Consider the following 21,402-nt stretch of genomic DNA (forward strand, 5'->3'; position numbering starts at 1 on the left):
ACCATTACGCCAGCCTTGCACTGTAAGATTTGGAAACCCGCTTAATCTGGGAGTTCATCAGAGGTCAGTAGTTGTATCTCCTGGATGCTCTTTATGAAGCTACTCCAGTAGGGTTGGCTGTAGTTCCTTCGAAATACCTTGTTCTGAAAACAAAGAAACATCCGTCGGCTAGTGATTCTGCTTCACATGAGTTTGGATGAGTCTCAGTCCATCTTGTGGTCAGGTACGCGGCAACTGTCTGCAGTGATACTTGATGACCTGTTGCAGCGCAAGATCTTAGTCGGTAGCCTAAGGGATTACGTCAGCGGTAACTGGTTAGGTGGTTTACCTCCGGCTTCGACGCAATGGTTTCGACTACGGTATCTTCTGGCCTTGAGCTGCTTAGACTCGGTCGTCCGAGGCTGGTTGTTGATTGTTATTTGTGGTCATCCCAGAAACAATAACCCGTTACTGGAAACGGTGGAAAGCGCACATCAAAATTTCGTTCTTTGAGCCAATAAAGAGGGGCTTGTGATCGCTCAGAAAGCTAGATTGACAGCCAAGAGCATTTTATGACCCATTTGACGGCAAACACGAGCGGCGATTGCTTCTCTTCGATCTGACCACCTCTTACCCAGATTATTTGTTTTACCTCGTATTGTAACGTTTCATGAGCTTTATATATCAAGAACCATTACTTTACTGGAGTTCATGGCTACGACTCGAACACGAAGCCAATGGACCATCGCTTCACCCTCGAAGAATCTCAATTCTACTTAACCACAGCTGCTCGTATTCGATACGCCTATTTCGAATACCTTGTGAGTAGGTAACGTAGTATTCACTTCAGTCACCTATCACAGGCGAAATCCGTGCATTCAAGTGGATCATTCTTCCACCACAAGTCTTTGCACAACAATGCAGTCATGATTTATAGAACTTTTCTTCATGAAACCATCGCTATTTCAATGGTTGTATTGTCTTATGTTGATCTCTTTTAGACGTTGAAATCGTGCCAAGCTGACTGCTGAAGCTCAGACCACTGGGCTAATTTTTTTACTTGACTTCTGAACAGTCTGTCCCGAAGCCATGTTCGATGATACTGCCTGGGAAGATAGCGACCTACAAGGATTCCGTTTTAATTGGGATCAGTCTGAGAAGGCTCTGGATGTGACGCACCTCACGCCATCATGGTAGGCTTCGCTTTTTCACATGTTAAATATCCCACTCAGGACCAATGTCAACGAGGCGAAACTGTTGGAACAAGAGGCCGTTAATGCCGGTTGGTATTTTTGATGCTGAAACTTATACCTTACATTTTCGTTAGATATTGAAAGAATTTTATGCTCCGTTTGTCACAAAGTTATCGAAAACTCTGTATTATATGAGAAGGAAGTTAGCTTTTGTTCGGAAGTACGTTTTTAAACCCAAGTACTGTTTAGTCACTCCAGTCCTGTTGGCAAACTGTGCTTTATACCGCAATGGATGACTTTTCGTTGGGTGGGATGAGTGCTTGGCCTCTGGATACATTCGGTTCGTTTGCTTCAAAGTCCTTCCTACTTGAGTTGGCAACTCGGTCGTTGGATGGAACAATAATTGTCAGAGTCAGTCGACCTTTTTCTAACTACTTCCCCGCAGATGTTACGTCACTTTCAGATGTCGTTATCCAAGGCGACATTTGAGCGTCTCTTGTTGGCTAATCGGGTTGCATTTGACCATTTTGTGAATTTTCTCAGAAAGACTGGGCAAACTCAATTACTTCAAGACCTACTCGCGTCTGTTGCTGTTCGATCATAAAATCTATTTTGATTGTAGCGCACAGAGTCTTGTTGAACACGCCAAAGTCAGTCCTCATCCAAAAATTCACTAAACCATCGGCTCTTTGCAGATCTATTCATACAACCACCTAATAGAACAGCTAGATTCTGTGAACATGTCAAATGCAGAAAATCTTATTCATCGGCTGAATGTATTCGCACTGTAATTTGGCTCTTAAATGATGACTTATGCCTTCAGGTCCGAATTGACTAACAATCCCAAATTGAACCTTATCCGTCAAGCCACTCTCGACCTATCTGAATTATTGCGATTCCAGTTTGAAAATGTAACTTGCATTATAACATGCATTATTTCCTAATTCAGCAACCCGAATGGACTGCATTCTGTGATTCTTTAAAGGCTGTTGGCGCAGCTACGGAACTGGGAGGCAGCGCCTCTGCTGATTTGTTGGCTTTACCTCTAAGCGAAACGATTCGGGCTTGTTCATGGATGGACAAGAGTCTTGGTCCTGGAAGTCGCGCAAACGAACTCCGGACTCACCATAACGTACGTGTGTTTCATTCTTTTAACGGGTACTTAATATCCCTTCTGTCATTGGACGTTTCTCGTTGAAAAAATTCAAGCGTATTGGTATTCTCCTAGTCCTAGGTGGTATACTCGCTGTAGGATTTGTTTGCTGGATTTTTATTTTGGCCCGTTAATGTTTAGCTATCTCAGAAGTTATGTTATAATTAACTTAGTTTTTCGTGTGGTTTCATTTTAAGGTATGCGTCATTAGGGCTGGACCCAATAAATAGGATCAAGAAAACCTCTATTTTTGTGAGGAAACAATCATAACTGCTTCTAAGCCTTATCCGCAATTGTGTATACAGTAATCATCATAACGCCCGGAATAATTTTTGTTTAGTTTCCTCGTATATTAACTTGAAATTGACGTGTAACTGGTCATATGGTCGGCGTGTCTACGCCAATCTGACGAGCCGTTGTAAGATCCATACGCCTCATTTGCCTGAGCTTTTCGAGATCCGACCATATGTTTTGTTTTTACAAATGAAGTGTCCCATTGTAACATCAACGTCGGCCTTCATGATATAACTCTAGACTTGATTCAGTCCATTGCTGGTTGCTTTCGTTTACTTTTATAACCCTAGGTCACAGGTAGTCCATCAGAAAGTTGTTTTTTCCAGTTTTGTATGCCTATGCATGCTCTTGCCTTCTACGCACTCCTTTTTGCCTATAATAGTTACCGAACGGTATGCTTAAGCTACGTTGTGTTCGGCGCGAGTTTCTCATACTGAAGTTTAGCATTGGGCCGTCACTTTACTAATCCTCATACTTCTTGACGGTATACCATAGCTATCTAGTAGATCGTTAGGTCTAGCTACCCTGCCGTCGTGACTTGCCGTTTGCATGAACGTTCATTTCTAATTCAAGGGTTTTAGTGGGTTGGTTGAATTTATCGGTGTTTCTGTGCCACTGATGGCATGAGTTGTGCTGTGATGAATACTGGCTGTGCACTGTACTCATTTTATGTGCCCCCCGGCCTTTCCAAATTTTATGAAGAACTTTGTGGTGCACTTAGGTTTGTGTGTCCAGGTCATGAAACATATGACTAACTTCCAGAAGTGTAGGATTGCGGCAACCCAGAAGCCTAACCTGGAAGTGTGTGGTCTTACGTCGTCTGTCCGCGCACTTCCATGGTTTAGAATTTACGTCGTGCCATGGAATTCGACTAATTATAGCCAAATTTCTTGACGTAGGAAGCGGACGTTTGAGAAAAGGTGTGCCAGCTTTCGCTTTCCTAAGTTGGGACTACGGACTGCGGCATACATTTTACTTTAGGTATCCTTGTGAAGCAAAATTCCACTTCATTTTCATCTCCTGGACACTGAGACAATGCTGAGTATATGTCTTGCAGTGTTTGTTTGTTCGTCACTCGGTTCCTCTCATTAATCTACCTCAGGAGTTACACCCTTAAAGTGGCGCTAATGCCATTTTTGAGATGCAGCTTGCTTTCCTCACAAATTCGGCATCAGATTTCCACTTTTTGGATGCAGAGCCTAGAAATCGTTTTCCAGAAGATCTCCCACGAAGATTTGAATGGTGGTTTGCTTCACCCCTATATATGGAAACTTAATTTGTTTTGAGAAGTCAAGTGGATATTCATAAGTTCACGATCCCTGTAGGGGATCTGATTAGCAATATGGTCTTTCGAGTTTGGAACCGTTTTGGTGGGGGTACGACCACCCACATCCTGCCTCTTGAGCAGCCATAGATTGCTCGCTTCGTAATCCCACAATACTATGGTCACACTGAAACCATACCCCTTTTTTCAAACTTCAACAAACAAAATGTAATGCTTGCATGCTGTTTTATGAGATTTCTGAAGAGGCGTAATTTAGTTTAGTTCTATTTATCACCATGCATGCGTGTACAAATATCTTCGCCGTCCTCTTCATTTGAAGCATCTCCCTCCATTTCGAGTTGTGATACCACTTCAAGTAATACACTGAAAATGTACAAAATCATGGAGCACTGGAGTCCCGATTAGCTTTTTTTGAAGGAGAACCGGTCGCTGATATTCACTCACGCAGTGCCGAAGCATTTTACCATTAAGTAGAGCCAGCAACATCTTATTCCCTAAGCTGTTGAACATGGCAGCCTAGTGGACACCATGCTTGATTTAGCTTTCCTACCTGACGTCTTCCTTTTGAATCCTTGTGCACTCCACTATAGAAGACTATCTAATGCATTATATCGGAAAATATGAGAATAGTAGAACGCACATCATGTTGAGTATGCCCATACTTACTGGCGACGCGTGCCACGCCATTTGAAACAGGCTGCTAGTGAATGGTATATAAAGAAACTGAGACATGTAAACCTGCTATACGAATGCAACGTGAACCAAAGCCTACACCGCTACCCGGGAGCGAGCTGCAAAACTAATTTTGACAGTTGAGACAATCAAGTGAGGTCCACCGTGTCTTCTTCCAGTTGTTATCCCTTTGTTTTGTTGTTCTTTTCATTTCACTTCATGAATATCTGCATTATCCGAGACGACCACTTTCGTGGAAACTGCCTATCGCAACTCTCCCCTAAGGAGAGAGCAACCGAACACGAGAACCGGTTATCGACGCTGTCGCTGCCACTTAGAAATGACGCTGAGATTGTTTTAACCACTGCTTCCAAAACACACTGGTTGTGAAAAAAGGAATTGTCATCATTTGCTGGCATGGTTACCATTTTTCGCTGACGGAGGGACCTTTTATCACTCTCTTGACAGATAAGGGACAGTGGATTACCCCGATCTCTAATCACTGGTATAACGTGCTCCAAATGCGTACCAATACCTCATTCTCAGCTTTTTAACAAAGCCTGAGCTGCTCCTTCGGCAGCCATCTGTGTTTGGGAACCATCGTCCTCAGGCTCCGAGGTGAAATGTTGTGGCTCTTCCACGAAGGTTTTAGGCTGCATAAGCCGTAAACTGATGTCGGATGATGGCTGTACACCTACGGTAGATAGTCATTTAGAGATCAGTGAACGTGTTCACCGCGGTGTTTAAATATAGGCAGCATAGCGAAGTAACTAAGCTGCAATATGACGTAGTCATGCAAACTTAGAGAATCTCTCTCTAACCCTTAGTCAAGTCAACAGCTCCCCCAACAGTCCGGACGGTTTCGTCCCGTAATGCTTTGAACGTCTGTTAAACACTCAGAGCCAACGTCAGTGAGGAACTGTGGCCCACCTAGCCGTAAAATCAAGTTTTTTTCGCCGTCTGCATCTCCCCGAAGTGGCGTCTGTAGAATTGAGCTTTGAAGCAATATAGCGTCAATCCAATGGTTGGGTTAAATTGCCAACAGTACTTAGTCGGTTTACATCGCAGGTGAGATGGTACTTGTTTTCGTCTTCGGCGCTGTGCAGAATGATAAGTGAATCTTATCTATCTTATGTGTAGTAGTAGTCGTGAAAATAACGTAGGTAGCGAACAAAGCTTGTTTACCGTGGTTGGTCCCCCTTGCTTCCTAGGGTATCAGCATGGTCGGTGGCGGGCGTCTTCGGAAACAAGTAGTGTTGTCCCTTGCACCCCATTGAACTGAATCCGTATGTTCTGCTACGATGTAGCCTCTGCTCAGGATGTCTTGTTCGGGACCTCCTCGGGACAGAGGTATTTTCACCAGACTGAAAAGGTGAAATCGGGTATCAGCCACTATATTCTGGTTAGGAGGGCTCGCTAACTCCTGATTCCAAAACAACAGCGGTGATAACGTAAGTCAGCTGCAGTGGATTAAATTGATAAGGTTTCCATGTTGGAGTTGCTGGTGGCCTGTTCCCTGCGTGTTTCCTTCTGGCTTGCAGGTTAGAGGTGCCCCCTTCATCAAAAGCCGGCTGGTGCTGGGGACGTGACCCGCAACACATCCCCATCAGAACCAGTGGCAATCTCTCTAACATGTCATCTTATTCCTACTACAGCGTCTCCGGAAAGCGGCCTATTCTTTACTGATCCCGCGGCCGCGGTGACCAGAAGCCAAGCTCAGGCTCCTAACGTATGAAAGGAGCGCTAAATTGGCTGTTTGTGCCCTTGACGCCTGCATGCGCACTTCTCACGACCATCGTTCATACATCAGCTATTTTAGGAGACCCGGTTCCCTAACTCCTGTAAAAGACGGATCCAGATTCCTGGACCAGACGCACCTTGCTGACTTTATCAAAGCGGACAACTTGCGTAATCACTGTATTGCGACTGCTTTAACTAGTCGCCCTACTGCACTTATCGCTTGAGGTAAACCGTTTCAAAGGGCCTCCTTGAACTTCACTGTAATGGCTGTTTATGGAAATTTCTATACAACAGGCCGCTGTGGAACAGCCGGGCTATGTGCAACAGCATCACAGCAGTTGGATATTTTGGAGAAAACGGTTTCCTTATCCAAGAAAGCAGTTGTAGCTCGCATCACCAAATCGGTTGTTTTTCACACGCTTTGGCGGAGGACCACTCGATCAGCTAGGACATTGCATCATGCGTGGAATTCGTTTTGAGCACTGGTGATTTCGAAAAACTTCTATGTCAAGTGCGCATAGATTTAGGAAACCTTCGGCCTCAATATTACTTGGTAATTGGAGCAAGTGAAGAATATCCCAGCAATCGTGACGAGGGAATGGACCGATGGACTGAATACTTCAAACAATTGTCAAACCAGCTATCAACCCAAACTCAGGACTTCGATACCAGTCCAGTCTCACTGGACTGGTTGTCGAACCCTGAGGTTGCCGAGATCTTCAGACACCGAAGAGCGTACAGGCCACCAGAGAAGGTGGCAACCTTACTAAGGTCCATAAATCCGATACGTCGGTGCTCCTCGAACGAAGTGTTTTGTTCACTCTCTAATATTGAATCCCTGCGAAATAAGATCACCTCACTGCTACCGCCGATCCTCCAAAATGGCGATAGAATGGCGTGTGATAATTTACCGCGAAATCAATCGTACTGATGTTGCTACCAGAACTTTTGCATCCCTTTTGCTACAGCTTTTTTCACAAAACTGGATACGCTCACAAACCCAAACCAAAAACTCCGTCCTTGGAGGGGGAGTGTGAAACAAATAGTGCCTTTGCAACGAAAATTAGAATGTCGTCTCATACTCGTGAAGCCTGTTACAGTACGCTCCATAGACTTTCGAGTTACGTTTGATTTCACCAATTATGAGTCATTGTGCCCTCGCGAAGCCGGTAAACCTCATTAAAGCCCAGTGCTTAGCACTGAAAGCTGGAGTCAGGGTATACGGCCACGACACCACACAGTTCGACATCGAGTCCGATGTGCGACAAGGATGCCCATTTTTGCTGTTGCTCTTTACGTCGCAGTCAGTAGGTCACTCTAACAGGCCTCCAGTTAGGCATTCAAACCTTGATGTCTGACTTAGAATATTGTGATGATGTCATTCTGTTGGATGATCACTTGGCCACCTGAACTAATTACCACAATGATCCGCCGTATATCATCGCTAATCTATGTCTGAGTTTCGGTTACGATCCCACTGTCAAGTTCCATTTGAAGGATAAATTACCAAGCTTTACCAACAACTTCTGAGTATACTTATTCGTAGGCTCGTTCTGAGCGTCATACGGTGGTCTTACAAGGCGATCCTCAACTACAATCCATGAACGTAATCCCGCTTCCCTGAGTGGTCGTAGGAAAGAGTTTAGGTCAAGTGCGATCTGCGAACCAAACTGGAATTCGAAACAAGTGAATTTCGCCCTAGATGCCAACATGGATATGGGTAACTTGGGCGGTGTGTCTTGCATGTTCAGTCCTTTCATGCGGGAGTCACTGACTGTGGTGGTGTCGGGGCGTAACTCAATTAATGCACATGTATTCGTAGAACGGCCTCCAAAACTAAAGATTATGGGCTTATACCCAATACGCAAGGGTTGGAAGCCGGTGGATTTTGGAGTGTTTTTCCATGGAGCAGGAAATGATGACAACCATCACAGCCCCTGCTGGTGCAGAAGCGATGCAACGAAAAATTTTTTAACCAGGCATAAATCACGTTCCTCTACAAATTGGAACCAATTCGACGGAACATCTGGTGAAATCCGGGCACTGGTCAAGAAGTGGCTCCTTGCAGCCAATACACTGTATGCATGTGGACTAATACACGCTTGAGTATACCGTTGTGCAATACCAATAATGAGGTGAGGGTGTCTGTGAGGTGGGCGCTCGAGTTTTTTATCAAAATCAATTAAGTTGACCATCGTTCACTAATCGTGCTAAGACCAACTGGTCAAAGATGCGTACTCCTGTGACGAATTCCAGGATGCCATGAAAGTAGAGTTTTTCCCTTAAATTTTGCATGTGAAGGAAACGTAGAAACCACAGCTGTGACAGTAGTGTGGGCGTTCAGATCAGACTCATACCATATCTACCTAACTGTTCAACTCGTTGCTATCCTTGTGCAGCATACACTCTCATCAACTTTGGCCTTCACCATTAGGTACTCTGCATCAGGCTTTCGGGCTGCAGCTAAGTGGCTGTCAAAATAAACCTTGGCCGCAGTCGGTCTATTCACGCAGATTCGACGCATTCCTGGTTGCGTGGTTAAATCAAACATCCGTTGCGTTTATGTGTATATCATAACCTGGGAGCACTAAGGAGCGTCTTCGTGCACAGTCCTTCCACTAGAGCGACCACTCACAGTAGCAGTGTCTTACGGCTTGAAAATTCAATGAAAATCCCGAGGTAACGGTCCATCCATCTCAAACAGTAAAGCCATCGGTGAGTGACATGTCCGGCATCGTTTCCTTACTTGATTCGGCTGCTGCTTTTTGCAGTTTGTTGTGTTGCTTTCAGTTGGTCTCATCATACTTACGCGCAACCTGATATTACGTGAGGGCGTATTCGCTTTGAGGTATCTCCTTAACCCCCGCTGTTTCTCCGAACTGTGAGGCTAGGTGTGAGTCTCGAAGCAGGGGTGGATACAGACGAGTCAACGGGGCATCAGGCGCCTCATCTGTGTTTGTCTATCTTCCGCTACGTTTTCACCAAATCCATGCGGTTATGATAAATTCCACAATAAATTCGGTCGTGGTTTTTCATTCATTTGACATCAAGTCCGGCCCAATGAAATAGAGACTAAGGTTGATCAGGTGGATCTTTCCGCGAAGTGAACTGTAGGAATTTAAATCCAAATAGATTCAATTCTGTCATAAGTCGCACTCAGTGGATCAAGCAGGGGCTGCAACACTGATTTGCATCCTTTCAGTAGTTTTTTAAACATTATGAATGCTATTGAAACGTGACTGACATGTAACGACAGAAATTCTCAACAACACGGCTGAACAATTTCACTTCAGTTTGAAAGTCCAGTACCGTGCCAAGGCACCGAATACGGATGGAGAGAGCCATTCAGCTGAAGAACCTGGAGGTCATATGTAGTTACTCAGTGTCGACCATAGGAAACATTGATTCTCGATGTGCCTGAGAAGGCTTCTGCAAGAATGAAGCGGTAAAATAACCTATTCACGTGATGGGCGTTAATAAAACAGCTTACCTTATTAATCCGGTATGAATGAAGCGGTAAGTTGGTTTGGAGTCTCGAAATTCTACTGCTAAAACTGAAAGCGGATGGTGAATGTGTATTTTTCATGGGCAATATCGCAATTCTAATGAAAAGGACCGTTCATTCTTCCTTTAGTTGTTTGCTTTCGTATTGCTAGATTACTTCTGAAGCGATAGTTTAGTGAGTAAGGATTTCGCCTATCTAGTGATGCCACTCTGTATTTTGCCATTAAACAAGACGCGATGCACAGATGACTTGTAAAATGCACATCTTTCGTGAAATCGCCTATCATCATTTAGGATACTTTCACACAAGATCATGCCACATCTACTGCCTATCAACAGTTGGATCGCCTTCCCCTCCAAACAACTTGACGTGTGTGGATGGACAGTGCTTCAAACGTGACTTCCAACCACAGTATGATCAGGTCATCCGGAATCTTCTACTGATTAGTGCCCACATTTGTTTGCTGAGGCATATCATCGAGCAGCTCTTGTTGATTTTACCAGTTACCAGTGACTACTCAGTGCGAACTCATGGTTCGATTCCACCTATATAGTTTTAAATGTCATTACTCCTCCCAGTCGTGTATCATAGAAGTCCCTTCATGTGTCACGGTGGCACTTACCGGACAACTAGACTTGAATGAAACATAGGTCAGGAGGACCAACGTGAAAGTCGCAGGAATATCAAAGGAATGACATCCTAAAAGGCGCCTGAAGATTGTTAATCAGTGGGGTCTGAAGTACAAGGAAGTATGTTCTATCTTGTCCAGAAACCGATTTTTGAGATTGTAAAAATTGTCTGACAAGGTGGCTGATTATGGAATTTCTGTAGTGATTATCAGTATCTCGGTAAATTAAAAGTGCTACTCAAACTTTCCATCCACAGCCTATCACGATCAGGCCAAATGTTGTGACAGTTATACCAATCAGATTGTTTGATTTGGTTATCTGAAATTCACTTGTTTTTGTGGCCTGCCTTCAAGACCCTTAGCTTGGTAAATCGACCAAATAACCTCATCATGACTCACCTTGTTTGGTAGCAGTTCGCATACCCCGGAAACTAATGTCAGAATAGTAGGAGTGCCATGAGAAGGCTGAATAACATAAGACAGATTATGCTCCCAGCTCGTAAGTCATCTGTCACAGGAGACAAGACATTAGGGAGATGACACCTGTTCCGGGACTGCACCAGGTCAATGAATTCCCAAGGAAGGTAATCAATGCCCTACATCATTTTGTCCAAGGTAGTGTATGGACCTGTATGAGCGCACTTTAGACCGTTTAATCCGGGCGGAGTAAGGCTGGAGACAAGAGAGAACAATTTCAGAGCCAGTAGTATGCATCACTGATATACTGTGACCGGCTAGTAACTTGGGGGAGCAAAATCCTGGAATGCCTAGTACATGCAACTAATGGACTACTTACCCAGGCCATTCGCAAGCCTCACCAAGGTCAGATTTATTTAGCCAGTTATGGTGAGATATGACTTTACATTATCCCAGTTCTCTGCTTCATGATAAAAACTTCAGTGTCAGGCGGATGCAGGACAATGTTTGTGAACAGGCTAGTGTTCGATTTCAGTAGTCCTCTACGTTTAGCTTTTTATTGCAAGTCTTGCACTCTTGTAAACATGGTCTGTGGACGCATGCTCTTCGTGTGTCTGGCGTCGGAATGCTTTTGTCAGCATCATGCTACTCAGTTTTCTGATTGTCCATCGAGATTGTGCTGTTTGGCTTGTGTTAACGGCATACATTGTTCTTCTGTGCTGTAAGCTCATTTTCGTGTGATTTTTTCCCTGCAGGTATCAGACGACCAGTTTCACTGGTACATTGTTGAACCACTCGTCATGGGCTCCAGGTGGGCTGAAATGGACAGTGCGCTGCTGGAGAAGGTATGTTATGTATACTCTTATGGGGATAAAGCTTACCTTTAGAAATGGCTGAAGCTTCGTGTTGAAACCAGGCTACCAACTGATCGACTTGTCCTGTACCTTCACGCATTGAATGCTCCTCCGCAGGTAGGTAACGGTCGAACTGATGGTTGAGGTGTTCTTTGAACTCGGTAATTACTAGTCTATTTCTTCGAGGGGTGGAGTCCTGTACTGGAAAAGGAGTTGAAGATAGCCAGATGTGCCGAGCGCTTCATTCGCCTGCTTAGCCGTCCACTCATCGATTTGGACAGCGGCACTCCCAACGGTCTCAAGTGAACCGTCACCACGAGATAAGATAGTTCAGGTTACGGAAACTTTTCGATTACCTCTGAGTTGACTTGTAGACTTTTTACCCGCATCGGCAGTCTTCTGTCTCTAGTGCAGTTGTTCTGATAATTCCACATCAAAATGCAAAGCACTAAACTCCGTTTTCGGTCTTGCATGAGCCCGTCAGTAGTACATATCCTTTTCTGTCCCAGGATTTTAACTCTGAACGTTTGAGGTACGCGGCGAGTGAGTGGTCAGCGAAACTTGCATGCAAGGCTTTGCTCGTTCCAGTTTGTTGTCCGCCAATGATTAGCTTTTGCAATCGAAGATTGATCAGTTTCATCCGAGAACTTAAATTTTTCTACCACTGCTGCCTTAAGATGATGTCTGGAAAGAACGCCGGACGAGTGAATTAGTTCACGACCTTTCGGCATTCAAGAAATTGTCAGTCTCATCTTGGAAAAGCCAAGAAATCGGGATAACCAACCAGACATTTGCACCACCACCGTACTTTGATTGACGATGTCGCCTGTCAGCTAAAAGCTGTGGTATCAAGATTAGCAAAATGGTCGTGGAACACCTGGTCCAGCTCCCGCTCTACGGTAAGACCTACAATGTTCAAAGATTATGTTAATCGGACTGCCACCAAAATACAACTTATTTAGAAAGCAGTGCGACCACCACTGAAATATCAGGTGATTAGATGCCCTCTCGCATGCTGGGAGCATGTGTTGGATATCACGAGCAGGCTGAAGGTGGAAAACTTGGTCGATTGGTCGCCATTTACGTAGCACTTTCCTGAACCGAATCCAAAGATGTGACGTATGAGACCCTAGGTTTCGCTTTCCAGTTGCCAGTAGCCATAAGTGCATCACCATTGGGTGTACGGTTGGACACTCGGTGGGTCAGCGCTCTTGATGGAGGGGTTCGATAGAGAACTGAAGACACAGACGACTATGACGTTCAGGTTCACTAGAGTCTTTGAAAGGGGCTGTCGCAATCCAGTGTGGTGTTTATCCCATGGTACAGGCTTCGTGAGCAAGAGTGATACCGTGAAGGTCAGAGTTATCATTTAGACTGCTGTGGTACCACCATTTAAAAAATTTCTTCACTGGCACTTTGATACGCTATGAACCGAAGCCACAAATCCGTGTCATGGTTAGCACGGCCGTGCCCCGATGAGTAAGAGATGGGCTTCTTTGTGAACTCAACCTCCCATAGGTTTTGGTTGCAACATAGTAACATTTATTGTCAAATAGTACACATAGTTTTCCGGTGTGACCATACTTCAAACATCCCGATGCCTTGTAGCACTGCAAGTTTATATATGAAGACAAAACAAATGGTGTTTGTGATAATTTATAGAACAGTTTCATCATCGCCTCTGATCTCACAGAAGTAGTTATTTCACTCTTTAATTTCATTCTCGTAAACTTTACCGGTCACAACTAAATTTAAAAACCGCAAATTGCCAAGTGGTTAAAGTTTTCGACTCTCAACGTCTGCATGCGTTTCTTTAACAACTTCACTCCTGAGTAGTCTGATTGTTCTTGATTCATCCAATCGTATAACCATCACTGGTTCGTCGATAACAAGCGGTGGTCCCTCCGTCTCGGTCTTGCCGGGTACCCCCGCTTCAAAATCATGTTGTTGGGCCTGTTTGTCTTACCCACTTTCATTACTAAGGGATGAGGGTCGGATGGAAACTCATTTGAGCAACACCTACTTAGTGTAACGTAAAAAGTCTATTGCGCTGCAGCCGATACGTTCACGTCCCTTATACACGGAGCTTCTTTGCTCTCTGGGGACAGTAGATCCTACCTGCCACAAAGAGCCCTGTGTCCAAATAATAGATGATGCATGTGAACTGGACTCAGGATACACAACCGACATCTCCCATAGCTTATACTTCTGACCTAATTCATGCATAGCCCAGTCACTTCTCATAGGAATATAGTAATGATGCCTGTTTTAATACTAACTGATACGCATTCTCTCTTATTCAATGCTTAGATCATCTCGAACTACTTGTCACACTCCGAGAACAATGAAGAACTGATAGAAACTGCTACACGTCTGCGAATGTATTCAGCCGCGATCCAGGTACTTACGAAATTCAAGGTTAATTTTGGGTGTAGTGGTTTTCTGTGCTCCCTTTGATTTTGAAACTCCGTTGACATAACCACAATTAAATTGTACATGCTCGATAAGTGATATAAAGTGACTGAAGCGGTCTGGGGAGATGCCATAGTGTAGCAACATGGAGCCACAACTTTTGTGGCTCATTATCCCCAGCCTTTGTGCTGCCAACCTTTGGACCAACCGGAAACGCAACATCACAAGCGACTTGTTAGTGAATGTAAGACGCCATTCAGCTTAGACACCGTATCGCCATACCCTTTTTCCACTTTGTTCAAGAGGGCTCCGTGGCTGTTCTCTTATAGTCTGTAGTCTCCGGTTGAAGCGGATGGTGAAACAGACCGATGTGTGATCGTGATCAGGTTCACTGGACTTCCGTTCAAAGGCTGTGACTGTCTAACAATAAGCTACAATCCTTAACTCATCCTGCTTAGTTGCTGTCAGCTGCCAAATTGACTTCGCCAAAGTGTAAGCTACAGAACAAGTCAGTATTCTAGTATTGAATTCGAGCATGCAAAGTAGCTCGCGCTTGCCAGGGTAGTGAGTAAGTACAGGACTCGAAGGTGAAACTGGAGCTCAAAAGTTTGGCAGCTGCATCATCATCATCGACAGTATGACACCAGTGTTCATGCATTGAAATTGATGTTCATAATCCACACTTCACCTCTAGTGGGGAACAATGGAGCTCAAAGTTTGGCAGCTGCATCATCATCATCGACAGTATGACACCAGTGTTCATGCATTGAAATTGATGTTCATAATCCACACTTCACCTCTAGTGGGGAACAATGAATAATAATTACTTGAACACATACAAAGTGCTGAGAAGTTCGTGTACGAGTTGTTTTTTATTTATATTTCTGGAATTCCTGAAAATCCGTGACTTATTGGAGATTTCCTCCTGTACGTGAAGCCCATCTATGCTGAAGAACAGAGAAGCAATATACAGCTATTTCATCCTTACTGGGAATCGTCGCGGGTTCGAGACTCTCTGGAGTTTCCTGAGATGCACGCTGCTGCCGATTCCCAATAATTCGTCGTCCAACTAGCCACTTAACACGTGCGACCACGTGATTTGGATCCCGTGATCGAAGGATAAGTGGCGCCGTATCTTGTCTAATCACACTACCGATCAGCCGCTCGTAGCCGAACGGTCAATTGTCTAGACTACTGACCGGGAGTTCGAGACTTTGAATTTCTGTATGATTCGCTCAGAGGTTAGAGCGCGAATTTCCTGACCGGAAGGTCCGTGGTTCGAACCAGGCCTCTGTCTCTCGACTTCCCCTATCTAGGCTTGGGCAACCTGGCAGTGTCCCCGCCCTCGTGCTTCTTTTGGGTGGCATGGCAGCTGGGCACTGAAAGGATATTGCGGCTGAACGATTATTTTTTCCACTGTTGACGATTCCCAATAAGGACAAAACAGTTTTACGGTGCCTCTCAGCTTTTCAGCATAGATTGTTTTCATTTGCAGGACGAAGCCTCCAATAAAATTCCCTCATCACGCTACCAACATTGTGACATACTTGGTGTAGCTTGTGCAAATAATAACGTCATTAGGTTTCAGCTTAAGGGGTCATGTTCTCAGAGAGCATGGTGTATTCATGAAAGCTTAACTAGTTCCTCTACTCGCAACAACTGGAAGGTGTTATTTCCTAAACCTCCTTTCTGACAACGCTCAAAATGTTTAAAGGCTCCTGAGCTAGCTTGTCCCATGCATTAGATATGGACTTAAAAGAATAGTTGGTCAGATGTTCGTTTACACTCTCCAGTTAGCCAACGATCTCAGCTGGATAGAATGGGACGATGTTGTTCGTCTGCGCTACTGCCCCTTTTTCACGTCATAATTTTACTACTACTCTATCGTCCTGTCTCGCAGACTGATGAGTCGGTAGTTAAGGCACGAATTTGCTGTCGGTCAGTAAAATCCGACTGGTTTATTGGAGCACGCGGCTTTGACCTGGTTGACCGAACGCAGCACGCTTTAGCTAGTTTTGCTCCAATTTACTTACCCCATCGAATAACTGGGTAGGATGACCATTCACACACAAACCGGTTGTTTCGCACTTAAGTGTTAGGATATGTTTCCGAACCCCAACTAACTTCCTGTTGCTCACTGCTGGCGCGGTCACCTGACGTCATTTAAGCACAGCCACAATTGATGCTGCGCTCTTAACAATATAACGACAACTATGGATTCTCACGATTAGGAGCATTTTTGCAGACCTGTGGAACCAGCCAATTCGCCTGTTCTGTCAGCTTCCAGCTTTCCAGTCTCGCCTACCCGAAATTCCACTTCATTCACTGGTGAATTAGTATTGCCCATCGCTTAAGACTACGAAGCTCTTGAGGACGGCTTCCAGCCGGATACAAATATTCCCATCTGAAACATATAAGTGAAGGAAATTTTGGGATTCTTCAGCGGTGGTATTCGTCCAAGAGTGAATTTTACATTAAAATTTCTGGTGGAGAACGTCATCGAGGTTTCTTTTCAAGTTGACGTGGGCGCATTTTGTGTATTTTAAGAACTGCTGTTGTTCTACGGTCCGCTCGCGGATGAGAATTTTCGGAAACTTCCATCATTCGCGCACTTTATACCTAGAAATGTCAGGTACTTTGTATAGCAATAGAAACACTCGTTCCCTAGAAGTCAGTCACCTAGCCCAAAGGTATACAGTTCGTATACCGGTAAAATACGTGTTTTTTTGGGCAGTGAGGCAGTCTGTCAGAGATGTTGATGTTGACGTGATCTACCTTGGCTTTTTTGCTGACAGGCGTGCGTGAGACGGAAAGATCGTGCTTCCCTGCAGGAACTGCTGCATCGTATCCCGAAGAAGCGACCAGAACACGCTGAAGTAGTTTATTATCTTTCGACGCCGGTAAGTAATAAACCTATTGACTAAATTCCTCTGGCATTGAGTTGTAGTCGTAACTTCCCCATAAAGCCCTTCCTACTCCCATAAGTGTCATTCTTCTTCAAGACCGCCTGACTAATCGGCAGACGCCCTTTAATCAGCAATAGGATGTATAAATTATCACTGACACGTGTTAATAATTTTAGCCCATAGTATAGATAGCTGTTTTACGGACATAAACCATTTTTCACGTTTCCTCGACTCCGGATTACTCAACTACGTATTGCACAAAGCTATGTAATCAAGGCAAAAGCCGCCCCCACCAATTACTAGTCGCTTGATTGTAACACCAGTTTACTAGAATAAGGTCATGAATCATACTGTGACCGTCCCTGTTTTTGAGGGGCGTGGCTAGCAGGGGACACCTTATATCTTCTTACCTAGTCTGCCCTGGGACACTGAAACCAGCTGCGACAGTGAGCCACTTCATATCCCATCTAGGAGCACATATCTAGACACCTATCTATAAATCACACATTTTGTTAGGACCTTTATGCTCCAAATTCAGTACGTGTTGCTGCATTGAGTTGGTCAAAACAATAGTAGAGAGACGGATTTCAGTAGTGTGTGATGTAGTAGTGGTGTTCCTAATCATAAACAAGTTTTGGAAATAGCGATGTGGTAGAATGTAGGCAGCTCGGGTGTGCTGCTTGGTTGTTGGTCCGTTCGCCGAGCTTAGCAATTGGGTTGCAAATGTTTCATCACCAATCGAGGTGACATTGTCAGTAGGACCCACTCAACCCTGCACCAACAATGTCACCTCGATTACTGATGAAACGTTTGCAATCCAACTGCCAGGTGTGCTGCTTGTTGGTCCGTTCGCCGAGCTTAGCAATTGGGTTGCAAATGTTTCATCACCAATCGAGGTGACATTGTCAGTAGGACCCACCCACTCCTGCACCAACAATGTCACCTCGATTACTGATGAAACGTTTGCAATCCAACTGCCAAGCTCGGCGAACAAACCAACAACCAGGTTTTGGAACTGTCTAGTCGTTTATTTGTACGGTAGCTATTTTTCATTTCAAGGTTTGTGAAACGCACCTCCTTCCCTTCGTCTCAACACAGACATTATTATCCCTGAATCCCACTACTCGATTAGGTTAGTTGTCCTCCCGATGAAAAGCAAAATATTCGATAGACCCACAAAAGTGCTCACGTCTTCGTGGCCGTCATACACAGGAGCTCAGGGTCAACGGACAATTTACGTCGTATACATTACAACGCTCCCGTCCCGAAAACGGGCAGGAGGGCCGCCTGATGCACAATCACTTATCCTACCTCTGAAGTTAGGGGCCCAGTCTACAGTGCCGAGTCGAATGAGTTGGTCATATCCATCATATTAGTGACCAAAGTGGAAGCTTCCCAAGCCATGGAATGTGGTGCGAAGAGCAGTTGTACAGTCATCTGGTGTTTAGCCCGCTGTTATCAACATCAAATCAAACCTCAGAAATGAATGTTACATGGGGCATATTTGTAAGACAAATACTGTACCCATTGGTGGTCTATTCATGTTGTGCGATAGGCTTATTTCCTTGCATTACTAAAACTTTTAACTGAGTTAAATGATCACATAGGAACATCTATCTGCTGTTAAAATTCGTCTTCGAACAACCCCCTCCATAGGACTCCTCCCCGCCAGATATTTAGAACAATGTTATCAGTTTGTAGACATGAAACATCATATGTAGGCTGAGTCTGTCCTACTAATATTGGTGGTTCCTTGTGTTTCAGGTAAGTCAGTGGAAGGACGGGAGAAAGGGTTGACCTAACGACTGTAATGTACAACTTATTCACATTTGTATGATAAAATTGTAGTCAATCAAAGAATTTTTGTTATCGTCGCTTGGGTACATGATGCCCGTTGGCTCGAATTCCCCTAAAGGAGTCAGCGTGTGAACAGTATCTTCTCCAAGTTGACCTGATGGCTTCACCAGTGTCTCTCCAAAATGAGGCGTCCACAGACGTCTTGCTACTCGCTTTGTCCGCGTGCATAATGGTTCGAAGCGCCAGAGTGCCTAAACCGAGCGCACATACCAGGAATGTTTTCACCAACATTTCCTCCAGTAAGGATGACCACCGATGTTCAAGTGCCCTGTCAAAAGGACAAAAACATCAAAACAAGTGATCCCATCCAGTATCATTGTTATTAATGATGTTAATAGTAATGTTGCCGGTAATGGTGAGGATAAACTTTAACTCAGGACAGATTTCCAGCTAGACTAATGACACCTAGAAGAGACAACAGAGATCGTTTGGGGACACAGCTGCAAACGCTTTTCTCACCCAAACGCGGGAAAACCTGTTGGATTTTCAAGGGACATTAACGGTAACAAGAGATGTACTGAATGTAGATAAGAAGTGCGTCCCCGGTGGTCGTACGATGCGCTAAGAAACTGACTTCTGCGAGGGTAAGCGGAGTAAGGAGTTCTCGTTCAGCTAGTGCAATTTCCCGTTGTCTTCCATCGTCTAAAAAATAGGTGGTGCGAACCTTGAACAGTCACGTGATCCTCAGCTCACAACTTGTGACCCAATAGCAACTGCGAGTTTAAAACTCAGTCTTTGTTACTTCTTATGGAGTTTTACCGGTTCTGTAGTTTTGGAACTGTCTAGTCGTTTATTTGTACGGTAGCTATTTTTCATTTCAAGGTTTGTGAAACGCACCTCCTTCCCTTCGTCTCAACACAGACATTATTATCCCTGAATCCCACTACTCGATTAGGTTAGTTGTCCTCCCGATGAAAAGCAAAATATTCGATAGACCCACAAAAGTGCTCACGTCTTCGTGGCCGTCATACACAGGAGCTCAGGGTCAACGGACAATTTACGTCGTATACATTACAACGCTCCCGTCCCGAAAACGGGCAGGAGGGCCGCCTGATGCACAATCACTTATCCTACCTCTGAAGTTAGGGGCCCAGTCTACAGTGCCGAGTCGAATGAGTTGGTCATATCCATCATATTAGTGACCAAAGTGGAAGCTTCCCAAGCCATGGAATGTGGTGCGAAGAGCAGTTGTACAGTCATCTGGTGTTTAGCCCGCTGTTATCAACATCAAATCAAACCTCAGAAATGAATGTTACATGGGGCATATTTGTAAGACAAATACTGTACCCATTGGTGGTCTATTCATGTTGTGCGATAGGCTTATTTCCTTGCATTACTAAAACTTTTAACTGAGTTAAATGATCACATAGGAACATCTATCTGCTGTTAAAATTCGTCTTCGAACAACCCCCTCCATAGGACTCCTCCCCGCCAGATATTTAGAACAATGTTATCAGTTTGTAGACATGAAACATCATATGTAGGCTGAGTCTGTCCTACTAATATTGGTGGTTCCTTGTGTTTCAGGTAAGTCAGTGGAAGGACGGGAGAAAGGGTTGACCTAACGACTGTAATGTACAACTTATTCACATTTGTATGATAAAATTGTAGTCAATCAAAGAATTTTTGTTATCGTCGCTTGGGTACATGATGCCCGTTGGCTCGAATTCCCCTAAAGGAGTCAGCGTGTGAACAGTATCTTCTCCAAGTTGACCTGATGGCTTCACCAGTGTCTCTCCAAAATGAGGCGTCCACAGACGTCTTGCTACTCGCTTTGTCCGCGTGCATAATGGTTCGAAGCGCCAGAGTGCCTAAACCGAGCGCACATACCAGGAATGTTTTCACCAACATTTCCTCCAGTAAGGATGACCACCGATGTTCAAGTGCCCTGTCAAAAGGACAAAAACATCAAAACAAGTGATCCCATCCAGTATCATTGTTATTAATGATGTTAATAGTAATGTTGCCGGTAATGGTGAGGATAAACTTTAACTCAGGACAGATTTCCAGCTAGACTAATGACACCTAGAAGAGACAACAGAGATCGTTTGGGGACACAGCTGCAAACGCTTTTCTCACCCAAACGCGGGAAAACCTGTTGGATTTTCAAGGGACATTAACGGTAACAAGAGATGTACTGAATGTAGATAAGAAGTGCGTCCCCGGTGGTCGTACGATGCGCTAAGAAACTGACTTCTGCGAGGGTAAGCGGAGTAAGGAGTTCTCGTTCAGCTAGTGCAATTTCCCGTTGTCTTCCATCGTCTAAAAAATAGGTGGTGCGAACCTTGAACAGTCACGTGATCCTCAGCTCACAACTTGTGACCCAATAGCAACTGCGAGTTTAAAACTCAGTCTTTGTTACTTCTTATGGAGTTTTACCGGTTCTGTAGAACTCAAAAAGTCTACCGGTAGTGCTAGATAACCTTGACGTGTTTCGTATGACGTTTTGTCATATCATAAATTGTACCCATCCACTGGCCAATTTCCCGCTTGTCTACCTGATTGCC

General features: G+C 44.5%; 1 protein-coding gene across 1 annotated transcript; it reads left to right on the forward strand.

Moving 5' to 3' along the window:
- Positions 1-1,258: 1,258 nt before the first annotated feature.
- On the forward strand, positions 1,259-20,816 carry T265_12030 (hypothetical protein; the record flags this gene model as incomplete). The annotated part of the gene is made up of 7 exons (XM_009178930.1): positions 1,259-1,583; positions 2,158-2,304; positions 11,622-11,711; positions 11,754-11,837; positions 14,031-14,120; positions 16,928-17,032; positions 20,574-20,816. 7 exons carry the CDS (start codon positions 1,461-1,463, stop codon positions 20,814-20,816), a joined length of 882 nt encoding a protein of 293 aa, XP_009177194.1.
- Positions 20,817-21,402: the final 586 nt, after the last annotated feature.

Source organism: Opisthorchis viverrini (genome assembly GCF_000715545.1).
Source record: "Opisthorchis viverrini unplaced genomic scaffold opera_v5_723, whole genome shotgun sequence".
Classification (NCBI taxonomy): domain Eukaryota; kingdom Metazoa; phylum Platyhelminthes; class Trematoda; order Opisthorchiida; family Opisthorchiidae; genus Opisthorchis; species Opisthorchis viverrini.